Source organism: Gossypium hirsutum, chromosome A04 (assembly GCF_007990345.1).
Source record: "Gossypium hirsutum isolate 1008001.06 chromosome A04, Gossypium_hirsutum_v2.1, whole genome shotgun sequence".
Lineage (NCBI taxonomy): Eukaryota > Viridiplantae > Streptophyta > Magnoliopsida > Malvales > Malvaceae > Gossypium > Gossypium hirsutum.
The window spans coordinates 33,821,688-33,836,628 of NC_053427.1; the positions used below are offsets into that span (position 1 = coordinate 33,821,688).

General features: G+C 35.6%; 1 protein-coding gene across 1 annotated transcript; it reads left to right on the plus strand.

Annotated features, from left to right (window-relative positions):
• Positions 1–250: 250 nt before the first annotated feature.
• Positions 251–13,945, plus strand: LOC107947885 (uncharacterized mitochondrial protein AtMg00860-like). The gene is made up of 2 exons (XM_016882391.1): positions 251–452; positions 13,602–13,945. Exons 1-2 carry the CDS (start codon positions 251–253, stop codon positions 13,943–13,945), a joined length of 546 nt encoding a protein of 181 aa, XP_016737880.1.
• The last annotated feature ends 996 nt before the right edge of the window (positions 13,946–14,941 follow it).

Below are 14,941 nucleotides of genomic sequence, written 5' to 3' on the forward strand. Positions count from 1 at the left end.
TGACCTTAAGCATCGAGAAATAGAGTTTGCAGTGAGGGACTTAGTTTTCCTTAAGGCCTCTCCTTGGAAGAAGGTATTAAGGTTTGGACGGAAGGGGAAGCTAAACCTAAGGTTCATTGGGCCATATCGAGTTGTAAGGCGGATTAGGCCAGTCGCTTACCAGCTGGAGTTACCTCCTAAACTAAGCCAGATCCACGACGTGTTTCATGTTTCCATGCTAAGGCAGTATCACTCGGATCCATGACATGTCATGGCGGTTGAAGAAATCGAGGTCAGTCCAGACCTAACTTTCAAGGAAGAGCCCATACAAATAATTGATCGAGATGTCAAAGAGCTGAGAAGGAAGTCCGTTCCATTAGTCAAAGTGCTTTGGCGGAATCACAAGGTTGACGAGGCTACTTGGGAACCTGAGGAAGTGATGCAACGTCAATATCCTCAACTGTTTGAATCAGGTAAAATTTCTTTTAGGGGGTAGAGTTGTAACGCCCCAAAAATCCCGAAATCTTGAATTTTCTTTTTTTGTACTTAGCAATTCTGGTTAAGTGTTAATTACGCAAGGGTAGGTCTTGGTCAAGGTTTGATTTCAAATTAAGGGGTAGAAGAAATTATAATTTAATTATTAAAAGAATCAGGGTTGGCAAGTAGTTGGGCTTTTAAATAAAGATAGGGGAAAATAGCATCATAAAGCCTTGTGGAGGAGTGGCTAAGGGACACCACTTAGAGTGTAGGGAGGTGGCGTTAATAGCTAGCAAAGAGGTCCAAGGTTTGAATCCTAGCTTAGCGTTTTTAGAAATTTAATTTTGGCCTTTAGAAGGTTGGAAGTGGAGTGGAAATGGACTCCAAGGGAAGTGTTCAAGAGAGAAACCTGAGGAAAAGATCAAGGGGTTATCAGGGAGAAAAACGAGGAGATAAGAAGTGAGGAGCAAGTGGAGCCGAAATGGGAACTTGGGCTTGAGTAGTTCGGCCATAAAGGTTATAAATAGGTGTCGAATGCAAGGGTATGACGCCAATGCCGAAATCTTTTTCTCATCTTGTTGCCAGAAACCCTCTTCCCTAAAAGCCGAAAACCCTTTTGTTTTCTTCCTTTTCTTTCTGTCGATTTCTCCAAAAGCGGAAAACCCTTGTTCTCATTTTTATTTTCCTTGTTCTGATTTCTTTGTTTCACTTTTGGGTTTAGCTGATTCTTCTTCCTCTCTCCCTTGGTGCCGAATAAGCAATTGTTGCCATTGAAATCTCTAGAGCCGAATACTCTTTGACCAAATCTAGTGTAAGTGTTACTCTTCCAATCGGTTTTCTTCAATAAGTATCGAATATTGTCCCTTACTCTTTCTAATCAATTGTGGTAGGGAATTAGTATTGGATCTCGGATCTTAGCTCATTGTCGAATTGCTCCTTAGGTGTTGCGATATTGGTTAGTATTCTCTCCCATTGGCTAAGGTGGCCGAATGTTCATAGTTAAGGTAAGGGGACTTGTGTTGGATACGAGTCATCTATAATTCTGGTTTTAATGAGTAAGATCAATGTAGATCTGGGGAGTACGTGATCAAGGAAAGCTATTAAGGATTGGTGTTCGAGGTAAGGTTAAGGTGAGGTTTCGATTTTTGGGTAGAATATGGATCAAACATACGTCAATGGAAGGGTGATATCATTGTAGGTTGGTAACTAAAGGAATCGCGGCACGCTTGCTTACCAAGTGTTTACATACACTGCACACACACTATGAATCAGCAAAAGCTGAAATGCAAAAAAGTCAAAATACCGAAAAGTCGAAATGCCGAAAAGCTAAAAGTTTGGCTACGGTAGTCTTACAAGTGTGTGAACACTCGTAAGGGGGAGACCAATAGGTTGCCTGAGACCCACGGGCGATTCCGTAGACTTGGGCTATGATTTGGCCATACGGCCAGAATGGGCTAAATAGGGTCGATGGGCTGTTGGGCCCATAATAGGCAAAAACTGAATATTGATGCTATGTGATAGGAATTTGTATGTGAGCATGAATATGAATGTGGCTGGGCCTAACGGGCCATATAAATGTGATTTGGGCCTAATGGGCCATATGAATATGATTCGCCTTCATGGGCCAGATACAGGTATGTGAATTTGTTTGGGCGTTGTAAGGGGTTTTGAGCCTAGTATATGACAACTACATAGGACTTTATTAACATATTGCGACCGTGGACAAGTCAAAGGGTTAAGGTGTGGCAACAGTTATATGCATGTCTAGGATTGGATCTAGAGAGAGCTTGGTACTTAAGCGGTCTTAGTAACCCACCTCCTCTTCTTTGGAATCCTACCTGGTGCATAGTATTCGTTCATCTTAGCTCGCGGGACTTGTTAACGGGTCAAGATAAGTGAAAACGATAATTAAGGGAAAATTACCGAAATGCCCCTAAGGGCGAAATGACCAAAATACCCCTAGGTGTTGAATGTAAGTTTTATGGATGTGACATGCATACATATGATGTTCTGCTTAAGTTGCATATAGGGTGGGAACTATGGAACGGAGGAAGTATATGAGGATCGCATGGTTGCCTGACAATCGTGGATCCACCAACGGCTTTTAAAACCGAAATGAAGGTAGTTTCGCAACTAGGCTACCATTGTTGTGTGGGCTGGGTGGGTCGATATTTATATCCCTACAAGGTGTGACGGGGGACAGAGCTGGTGTGTAGCTGATGGATAATTTGGATGGCATTGCATTGCATGTTTGATGATCTCTCTTTGAATGCTTGTTTTTCATTGAGGGTTGTACACACTGAGTTTGCGAATACTCAGCCCCCTCTTTTATTTTATTTCAGGTGATGCTCAGTAGAAGGTTCGATGTTTGGAGGGAGTCTGGGTGGCCGGCTAGTAAGATAATTCGGACTTGGTTTTTCTTAAGCATTTAAGGTTTTATTTCTTTTTAAGTGTGTTCAGACCAGATTATAATAAGGTTTTCATTATGTTATTATTACTTGAATTATTATTATTATTTTTCATTGTAATTACGAGAAGCTGAACATGGATTTCTTACATTATAGTATGTTTTCTACGTTTCCGCAACTAAGTTTTTTTTTTAAATCAAATGTTTTAAACAAGGCTTTCGTAACTGAAAGGTTTTTTTTTAATTAGGGTTCTTTTATTTTAAGAAGGGTTTTCGATGAAAACACGGTTTTCACTAAAATACTTCAATGTGACACACCAGATTCGGCCATAGCGTCTAGGTCGGGTTTGGGGTGTTACAAGGTTGTTGAGCAGCCAAATTTGTTCAGACATACTGCGTGAACCATTCTGTAACAGCCCAATTTTGGGCCTCGTCAGAACAGTGGTTTCGAGGCCACAAATCTGACGTAAGAAAATTTATTTTTTATATTTTTATAGTCTAAAATTTCACGAAATGATTTTGTGAAAATCTAGTTCAAAAATTTTGACATTTGGGCACTCAATTTAGTCAAAAGGACTAAATCGTAAAAAGTGAAAAACTTGAGTTCTAGAAGCTAGAGGTGTGTAATTGCTATGAAATTTTAAATTTGAGGTCCTTATATGGTAATTAGACCATTGGATAATTTTTGGACAAAAATGGACATGGTTAGGTATGTTTTAAGTTGTTTTTTATTAAGGGTATTTTGGTAATTTGACTAATAAAGCCAAATTAACTTGAGAAAAAGATGTCATCTTCTTCATCTCTCATCCCTTGGCCGAATGTACCATGGAAGCCATGGCTAGGGTTTCGTTCAAGCTTTCCAAGCTCCATAGTAAGCGCATCCTAGCCCCATTTACATTTTTTATGTCATCGTAACTTAATTTACCTATTTCTACCCTTGATTTGAAGTAGGGTTCATGTTTAAAAATTTACCCATGTGTGACATGGGTGTATTTTGATGTTTACTGGAGGGATATGAATGTTTGTTGTATGTTAAACGACTTTTACTAAGTAGTTTTCGGTGAAAATGCTAAAAAGGACTAATTTGTAAAAGTTTTAAAATTTGTCATAAAAGTGTGCTTTAGTGGAAGTTGTGGGTTGTTACAGTTATAAAAATGGTTCAGCTAGGCTTAAAGTGCAAAGAAATTGAATGAAAATCATTTTATGAGCCTAGGGGCAAAAGTGTAAATAAGACAAGGTGTAGGGCAAAAATATAATTTTGCCATAGTATGATTTTTGGATCACATTGACTAATATGACTAATAAATAGACTAAATGTGATATTATAGATCAAAGAAAATGAGGTTCGAATCTAGAACAGGGGAAAAACGAGAAATTGACGGTTAGGTCCATTTTTGCCATTTTTGGTGTCGAGGTAAGTTCATGTGTAAATAATGCAATATTATATCATGTTTTAATGTTTTATTAATGTATGAATTTCTATGTTTAATTGTTATAATGTGTATGAACGACATTATGGTCTATAAGAATGACATTGTGAATGAATTCAATAGAGATGTGATATCGAAAAATCTCGTTTGAACCTTAAGAATAGTTTAGGATACAAGTGACATGTCACTAGGAACCAAGTGATTTATGAGCTCATGAGATATGTGATATATGTTTATGTGGCTCCGGGTGTTGGTCTTGTACGTCCTACCTGTGGCTGGGTAGTCCGACATGTGTTGCAGATACCTGACAGCTTGTGTGAGTAGCCCATGTAGCTATGTCCTAATCGACAGCTTGTGTGAATAGACCCGTAAGTAGCTCGAGAATGAGCATTTATGTGTTATGCGATATAAGGTAGCTTTAGCTACGAATGTGGCACTTATATGCGAGGCTTCTGTGTGTCCAATAGTATTCCAAGTGTTCAACAGGTAAATCAATGAGTTATTTGACAAGTCAATGATGCAGAAATGTGAGAATGTGCTATGAGTTAGTACAGGTATGTATTTATAATTCATGAGTAAAGGACTCAGTATACTATGAAAATGTGGTAAGAATGCATACGAGAAAGTATGTGACTATATTACGTGTGGTACAAGTATGTACACAGAACTCATTTGAAATGAATTTGGTATATGATGAATTCTTGATAAGAATGTGCACGAACAAGTTATGCTTGTGAGATACTGGTAACCATGTGATTAATAATTTACATTTATGATGAATGGATACATGATAAGATTTGAAAATGATCATGTGTTAGGCTTATGAGCCTAATTGGGTAGTGATATAGTACGATGTATAGGCTTATGAGCCTAATTGGGTTGTGATATAGTACGATGTATGTACTTAAACCGTGATTCATTGGATATGAGAAAAAGAAAAGACAAGTGTAATTGTCAATTAAAGTCACTATGAAAACATTGAGAGATATGAGCTATAAATAAGTGAATTTGAAATTATGATTACTCATAAATGATGTGCATGTTGTTAAGGGAATTGAGATAACATGTTAAATAATGTGATATGCTATAATGAGGAGATCATGGTTGTTAGTCTAATGCCAAGACATGTAACTAGTATTTGTAAGATAAAATAGTAAGCATTATGAATGAGTAAGTGGTAATCATGAGATTTAATGCAAATTGTATTAATAACATTCTGATGAATGGGTAAAGTAAATGAATGTTAATAGTTGTATATTATTTGCATGTGAACTTACTAAGATTTGAAGTATTTTAAGTTTATGGCATGTATAGGGACTTTGTCTTTTGATTAAATATGTCATTATTAATTTGGCCAAGTGTGTTGGCATATAGTGAATTGGTGATTCATTTCATATATGGCCATGAAATATGGTTAATATTGATTATTTGGTTGTAAATCTATTCATATATGCATGAATGTGTCAAGGTCATACATGATGTGGTTAAAATTGTTTGGCATGGATGAATTGTGGATGTGACTATGGATGTTTGATGATGGAATTGTGAGTGAGTGGTATGATAATAACTAAGACATGAGTATGTTAAATGGAAGTAAACTTCAACTCTTAGTGCATGCAAATTTATAAATTTGGCTTAACACAGTATGAAGTTTTACGCATGTATTAGTAAAGATGGAATGATCATGATCATGTCTTGTTTGTGTATGTTTTTAGTGCTTAATTATGCCATGTTAAGTGCCCTTGAAGTCATGTATGTGTTTGTGCAAATAAGGGTGGCAATTGGCTTGGAAAATAGCGTTGTATTTGTCCACACGGGTAGACACACAGGCATGTGTCTAGGCCGTGTGTGACACATGGTCTGCCCTATGGGCGTGTGTCTCCTGCACCTTAATTAGGTAAAACAAAATGCTCAGTAGTAAACACACGGGCAGAGACACGGCCGTGTGCCTCAGCCGTGTGAAGGACACTGCCTTAGGACATGGGTGTGTGACTTAACCGTGTGACCTTATTTTATTGATGACGTCATAAACCGAGAGTTCCACGGGCTGAGGACACGGGCGCGTCCCAAGCCACACGGGGGGGTGTGACCACACGGCCTACCCACACGGGCGTGTAACCCTCCTAAACAAGAAAATTTTTTATGTGTTGTATAAGTTCAAAAAGTTTTCAGTTTAGTCCCGAGCCACCCCTACTGGATGTTTTGGGCCTCGTGGGCTCGTATAAGAGAAAATATGCTTTTGTATGAGTGGTTTTAATTTGGGCAAAATTTTATGGCCCAGTTTTGTTTAAATGTTTATGTTTGAGTTCGGTAACGCTTCGGACCCTATCCCGGTGTCGGATATGGGTAAGGGGTGTTACACATTCGTTCATCATTTAGAAGAAAGCTTCTTTCGCCTCTCCTCCCTAGCTACCCAATATGAGTCTAGATTCAGAAGGCACTGTCCTTTGAGTGAGAGCTGGCGCATTACTTTCAACCTTATCAGCTACAACTCAATTGGGATCCATTTACTATATGAAAACACATTTTAAAATGTCACGAGTCATCACGCTATACAGTTTATATATGGCATGTATAGCTAAACTCTCACACACGCCGCGTTAGTCCTAAAGTCGACTAAACCATATCTCTGATTCCGATTAATGTAACACCCCTCACCTGTATTCAATGCCAAAATAGGGTTATGGAGCATTACTAGACTTACAACTTAAACAACCATCCAATTCAAATCAAAATTCATCAACCAAATGTAATTCCAATCAAATATAATCACATTGTCCCTATTACGAGCCTACAAGGCCATAAACATACTTTGGGAGTGGTTCGGGACTAAACCGATAGCTCAAGAATTTTTTACGAAACTTAGAAAATTTTTCTCAAAATAGGGGACACACGCCCGTGTCACAGGCCGTGTGAACATTCGAAATGGGAGCACAGGACAGTGTCCCAGCTCATGTCCGACCCCATGTAACTCTCTGACTTGGGTAACACAGCCAACACACACGCCCATGTGGCTAGCCCGTGTACCCTAAAAATGGCCATACACGTCCATGTGCCAGGCCATGTACTAGGCCGTGAAAAACTGTAGGGTATACTGACCTAGGCCACACAGCCAAGTCACATGCCCGTATGTAAGGCTGTGTGGAGCATACTAACTTGGTTTCAAATTCAACACTAGGGGACACATGGCCGTGTAACAAGATCATGTGTCGCACACGGCTGAGACACACGCCCGTGTCTCTACCTGTGTGGACAAAAATAGGCTATTTACCAAGCCAATTTGCCACCCAAACTTAGGCACACCTACACAACTCACAAGGCACAAAACATAGCATCAATAGACATAAAATTCAATTCCAAATGAAGCATAATTTATACCATTTCCAATACCAACCATTGCAAAAAATAATTACCACATTATGCCATCTAGGTTCATACCAATCTTTATTTTCTCAATTCATCAAAATGACTATTAACAAATATGTATCAATATGCTCAATTCCACAAACATGCTAATTCAGAAATCATCACCTATTGACATTTAAATTACCTATTATCAACAAGCATCATGAATTCAACTTTAATCATTCAACACATTTCACAAAGCATAGACATATACATATACATGATTCAACCATTCCAAAATAACTCAAAGTAAGCCATCACTTATGGCTATATATATACAAACCAAAACATATACACTTACAAGCCAATTCAAATGGCCAAAATCATTACCAAGACTTAGCCAACATGACCAATGTCCCTATACATGCCATATACTTAAAATACCAAAGTTCATACGTACCAAGTGATAGGTGGATAGTGTAAAGTGATCTTTGTCGATCCTTGAATCTGAGCTAGCTTGATAACACTGTACCATCTCATATCATTCTCATACTCAATCACATATTTCGTTTGACCAATGAACCAATCAGAATAGAAGTCGGATACTCAAGAGTCTCGCACAATAAGTACCTATACCATGGCTTGAAGCCAAATCAAGGTAGCTTATATCCGAAGTATTAATATCATGGCTCGAAGCCAAATCAATGTATCCTCTAATGACATGTCACTAGTATCCTAAACTATTCCTAAGGTTCAACTGGGACTTCGAATGTCGAGTCATCATCGAATCACTATCGAACATATCTATAGTCTCGTATTCACATTCTATGCAATATCAAAGCATAAGAAATACATTTGTATTAAAACTTATAATATACGAACTTACCTTGGTTTCAAAAACGATGAAATAAATAGATTAATCCGAAACTTTGCTTTTCCCTCAACCAAATTCCAAATTCTTCTTTTCTGGATCTATATAATATCAAATTCAGCACATTTAATTATCCCTCTATTCAACATAGTCCAAAACACACTTTAAAGCACATTTACACATTTTCCCTTAATTTTTCACATTTTTTACAATTTAGTCTTTATTTCATAAAATAACAAATTAATGAAATTTAAAATAAACTCATACTAGCCGAATTAATATTATGTCCTTAGCAGCCCATATTTTTCATTTATTTCACCTTTTAACCACTAAATTTCCACATTTCACAATTTAATCCCTATTTTGCATTTTCACTAAAAATCACTTAACAAAACTTGTATATCTATCAACAAGCATTCATAATCTATCAGAAACTTCAAAACACATGCTTATTCATCAATGAAAACATCTAAAATCTTTAACAATTTTGCAAATTAGTCCCTGGGCTAGCTAGAATAAGCTGCAATAATCTCAAAAACATAGAAATCATTAAAAATGGGACAAAATTCACTCACCAATTGAGCTACCAAGCTTAGCTGAATCAACATGTATCCATGGAGTTCTTTTTGTAACACCCCTAGCCCGTGTCCGATCGTCGGTATAGGCAATGAGGTATTACAAGCTAAACATTTAATTTCAATCACATAATCTACCAACCCAAGCATAAATCGAACTGAATACATACAGATTTATAAGTTATAACTGCCATTTTCATACGGCCAAGATATTTACAAATTACAAAATATAATTTTTGTCAACAGTCCAACCTATACATGCCATATCGAGACCAAAATAACTGTACCAACAAATTCGATAGTACTATGAACTGCTGACGATCCCTGAGTCGGTGGCCAAAAACCAACGATCTAGAAAATAGAGAGACAAGAAACAGAGTAAGCTTTCGAGGCTTAGTAAGTTTTAAGCAATTCATACTATTTAGGCTTTTCATTAAAATTGAACATTGAGTATCAGAAAACTTGTATTCTAATTGTAATTCACTTGACCAAATATACACTAGTACATTAGTTACAAAACCCTTTGGCCGAATATGTATCTATTTATACACAAGACTTCTTGTACATATTTCACTATTTACATAGATTATACTAATACCTTTAATCACATTCTTTCATATGGTGACTTACATTAACCAATTATATTATTGTCTTATCCTCAAATATCGAATTCATTCTCACACACACACACATATATATCGTGCCTTGATGCTAGTAAATCACTTAAAAATCAATTCAAATATAAGCACATAACACGAATCATAACATGTAAAACATATAATACTTACGCAACGATGTTTACCACTGATATTTGAAGTCGAAATCTTATTTAACTTACTGGCATCGGTTCTGTCAAATCTTAGAGCTCGGAATACATTACTAGCGTAAGCCTGCGGGTCTTTAACCCGGATATTTTTCCAGCATGTAGCCTGCGGACCTCAAGTCCGGATATATTTCTAGCATATAGCCTGCGGATCTCATGTCCGGATATTTTTCTATCTCAAACACATTTGATCATAACACATGTCAGTCACTTTATCACTTAATAGTCGTATATTACATTCGAATATAAACTCGATACGCACATCATCATTCACATTTCAGCTCAATGGTTATATCTCATATCACTCATTCTCTTCGTCATTTAATCTTAAATTCAAAGTGGCCATCAAACTATAAGTCATATACATGCATTATCTATTATACATCTTAATTCAAGTGCAAGCCAAAGATCACAATTTACCTACTATACTCTTATAGTGGCATCGTCAATTATATACTAAAGGAAACTACTTAAAACTTACCTCGGATATATTTGAACGGTTGCGAAATGGCTACTCGGTTACTTTCTCTTTTCCCTTATTCGAAATTGCCCCCTATGCTCTTGAGCTTTAATTCAACAAATTTTAAACTAATCATTAATCGACTATTCAAATATTATTTTCATAATATAATACATATATATTCGACTTTCACACATATAGATTATAGTAAGCTTATAAGAAATCAATAAGCAATTCATTAGCAAATTTTTATCAATGTTTACAATATAATCACAATTTCAATATAAGCTGACTTCCTGAGCAATAGTCACTAAATTATTTATAACTAGAGATACAAAACTCCAAATCAATTACCGTAAATTTTCCTCGAAAATAGACTCATTTATATTTTATCCATAAAATTTTCATAATTTTTAGTTTAGCCAATCAATACCAGATTTTTCCTAAAGTTTCCCTTGTTTCACTGTTTGACTAATCTGACCACTCTTCACTACGAAATAAATTTCTCATTGTACAGAATTCAAAATATGTTCTTGTTTATTTCATTTGAAACTAGACTCATTAAGGAGTCTAAGCATATAAATTTCACCATTTTACTATTTTTATACGTTTTATAGTGATTTTATACAAAAAGAACAGGGGATCTAGAAGTCATTTTGACTCTGTCCCACATTACTTCAAATATCTCATTATCAGCAATTCTTTTGCTTTTATAGTTTCTTTTATAAGAAACTAGACTCATCAATCTTTAATTACATAATTTATTCAGCCTCTAACTCAACTCCCACAATTTATGGTGATTTTCCAAAATCACTTTACTGCTGCTGTCCCAAACAGATTATTACTAATTCACTCTTTCATACATCCTTTGCATACATATTATTTAAACATGTGTATCACCAATCAATTTCATTATATATATCTATAATTTCACTTGAGCATAATATCAATACAACACATTGTGCTCAAATCATTATTCAAGTTCAAATTCGGCTAACACACATATAAACACTAGCAACTAAATATTAACATTTGCATTTCACCATAATAGCCATTTGCCACTAAGAATTTAAGTCACTACTTAATCTTCAAATCATCTAAATACATGGTAATTAACACCTATACATCATACCGAAATTGTTAATCCTCATAGTCCTTAACCAATTGTTAGCAACTCAAGCCACAATATTATTTCTTAAGATACCTACAATAACCACATTCGGCATCTCCCTAAAACACATTCTAACCTCTACCTTCAAGTTAAAAGCAATTTAACAATTCATCATTCGCTACATTACTATCCAATTTAATAAAGAAAAATATATATATACTAAGAGTTCTAGCTTCTTGACCGAATTTCAAACCCCCAAATAACCCAAATTTAAAACATGGAATAGGTAGCATTCAAACCAATCATCCAAACTATGCATAATTTTTTTTTTCAAGAATTTTTTAGTACTTACCTCATTATAGCCATCACCTAAGCTGAAAATTTAAGCAAAAATTTCCTTCTTCCTCACTTCAAGCTACGGCAATGGAGGAGTAAAAATGGATTCACTTTGGTTTTTCCTCCCACTAACTCTTTATCTTATTTTCTTATTTATTTTGTATATTAAAATGCTAATATAAAACACATATAAGATATATTAATCAATATCATGGCCGGCCACTAAAAAAAATGGCTAATTTGACATGCAAGTCCATATTTTTGACAACATGCATTAATAGACCACTTTACAATTTAGCTATCACATTTCACAATTGTCTCACATAAGTCCTATTTAATAAATTTCACATTCAAATAACACAATTAAGGTATGTATCTTTCACACATGCATGTTCACATACAATAAGCATAAAATATAACGGTTAATTATTTTTATGACTCGGTTTTGTGGCCCCGAAACCACTTTCCGACTAGGGTCAAATTAGGGCTGTCACACTTTTCTTTTTTTTTTGGTTGAGAAATTGAATAAGAAAGATGATACAAATGTTTTTTTTGTTTAATTTAATTTTAATTTCTAATTTACTATTTTTACCTTGTAAATAAAACATTAAAATTCACCTAACCATGCACATAAATGTCCACTTACAATATGAATGGTCTAATTACCATGCAAATGCTCATATATTTCCATTCTATAGACAATTAGTGCATTTAACTTATAGACCTCAAGTTTTGCAGCTTACGCGATTCAGTTCCTTATATCGAATTGAGCACTCAAACAGTGAAATTTATTAATAAAACTTTCACACAATCATACTATCATGTTGTAGGCATTAAAATAATAATAAAATAAATATTTTGACTTCAGATTTGTGGTCCTGAAATAACTATTTCGTTTTAACTAAAAACGAGTTGTTACACATACGGTTTGAGACACGGGGGTGTGACTTAGCCTTGTGTTATCTGGTGATTTCTTTAGGGTGCAAGTCAGTGAGTTACACAGCTTGACACATGGGCGTGTGACACAGTCGTGTGACCTTACTCAAAGAGTTACACAGGTGAGGAAATGGGTTGGGACACGGCTGTGTGTCCCTAGTTCGAAGGTTACATGGCCTGAGACACAGGCGTGTGTCTCAGCCATGTGAGGCAGACAGCCTAGCCACACGACCGTGTGACCCCTATTTTGCAAATGTTGCATCTTTTTCCTAAGCTTTTTGATTTGTTTCAAATTGGTCCCGAATTGCTTCTAAGCTATCTTTAGAGCCTCGAGGGCTCGATTTAAGGACAATGTGCATGTGAATGAACTGTTTATGATGTGATTAATTTTTTAAATTTTTAAATTTTTAAATGTTTTTGATTGTACGGTAATGCTCTGTAACCCTAGTTTGTCGACGGAGACGAGTTAGGGGTGTTACACTATGCATTGATTATCGCCAGTTGAATAAGTTGACCATCAAGAATAAGTATCCACTTCTGAGGATTGATGATTTGTAACAAGTTTTAAGGATCATTAACTTTCCCAAAGATTAATTTGAGGTATGGGTACTATTAGTTGAAGGTGAAGGATGTGGGTTTTATAAAGATAACTTTTAGGACTCGTTGTGGGCATTTCAAGTTTCTTGTCATGCCATTTGGGTTAGAGAATGCACCTGTCACATTTATGGACATGATAAACTATGTATTCCATTCTTATCTGAATTGGTTCATCAAGGTTTTCATAGAGGATATATTGGTGTATTCTTAATTGGAGGATGAGCACGATGAACATTTGAGAGTGGTTATTCAAGTTTTGTGGGAGAAGCAGTTGTATGCTGAGTTGAGAAAGTGTGAGTTATGGCTTCGTGAGGTGGCCTTTCTTGTTCATGTCATTTCAACTAAGGGTATTCGGGTTGATCCGAAGAAGGTTGAGGCGATCTTAGATTGGAAGTCGTCGAGGACTATGTCTGAGGTTAGGAGTTTCTTGGGCTTAGCTAGTTACTATCATCATTTCGTCGAGGGTTTTTTGAGTATTACTACTCTGTTGATGAATTTTCTTGAAAATAACTCTGCCTTTGAGTGGACTGATGAGAGGCAGAAGAGTTTTGAGAAGTTGAAGTCAGTTTTGACTGAAGCACCTATATTGACACTATAACAGCCTATTTTTAGTCAAATCAGAACAGTGGTTTTGGGATCACAAATCTAAAGTTTAAATAAAATTTTATTATTATTTTAATGAATATAAGATTATGTGAAAATTTTGTTAATAAATTTTGTCGTTTGAATTCTTAATTCGATAAAAATGACTAAATTGCGTAAAGTGTAAAACTGGTGTTCTATTAGCTAAAGGTATTAAATGGCTATGAAATTAAATAGTGGAGGCCATTATGTATTAATTAGCCCATATTTAATGTTAATGTACATTTATGGACATGCATTAAGTGTTTTTAATAGTTTTTAATTAAGGTTAAATAGGTAATTTGGTTATTTAAAGTAAAAATAAATAAATAGAAACCAAAATTTTATGTTATCATCTTCCTTAGCTGATTTTTAAAAAGAAGAAATAGCCATTTTTGAAGCTAGGGTTCGGCCAAGGCATTTTTGTTCAAATAGGTCAAGAAAATCAAAATACAGATTTAGATCAGGGAAAGAATAAGGTTTTGGACTAATCAACTCATTTCATCATTTTTGCATTCGAGGTAAGTTTGAATATAATAAGGATTGTTATATTTGTGTTTTAAAGACTTTGGTATTGCATAAACTGTGAATACGACACTACAGACATGTTTCACGACAATTTGACAAATGTGAAATTTTGGCTGAACCTTAGGAATAGATTAGGATACAAATGACATGTCGTTAGGGGTTATGTCAGTTGGGTGTTGGTCCTTACGTCCTACCGTTTGCTGTGTTATTTGGCATGTGTTGCGGATACTCGTCAGCTTGTGTGAGCAAACTTGTTATAGCTCGAGAGTGAGCATTATATGTGATACGAGATTGAGATAGCTTCAGCTATGTATGTGGCACTTAGGGTGCGAGTTTCCCGTGTATCCGATAGTATTCCAAATGGTTCAACTAGTATGTCAAAGACATGGATAAGCATGAGACTAGTAAGAAATGGTATAGGTATGTACAAGAATCGTATAATATT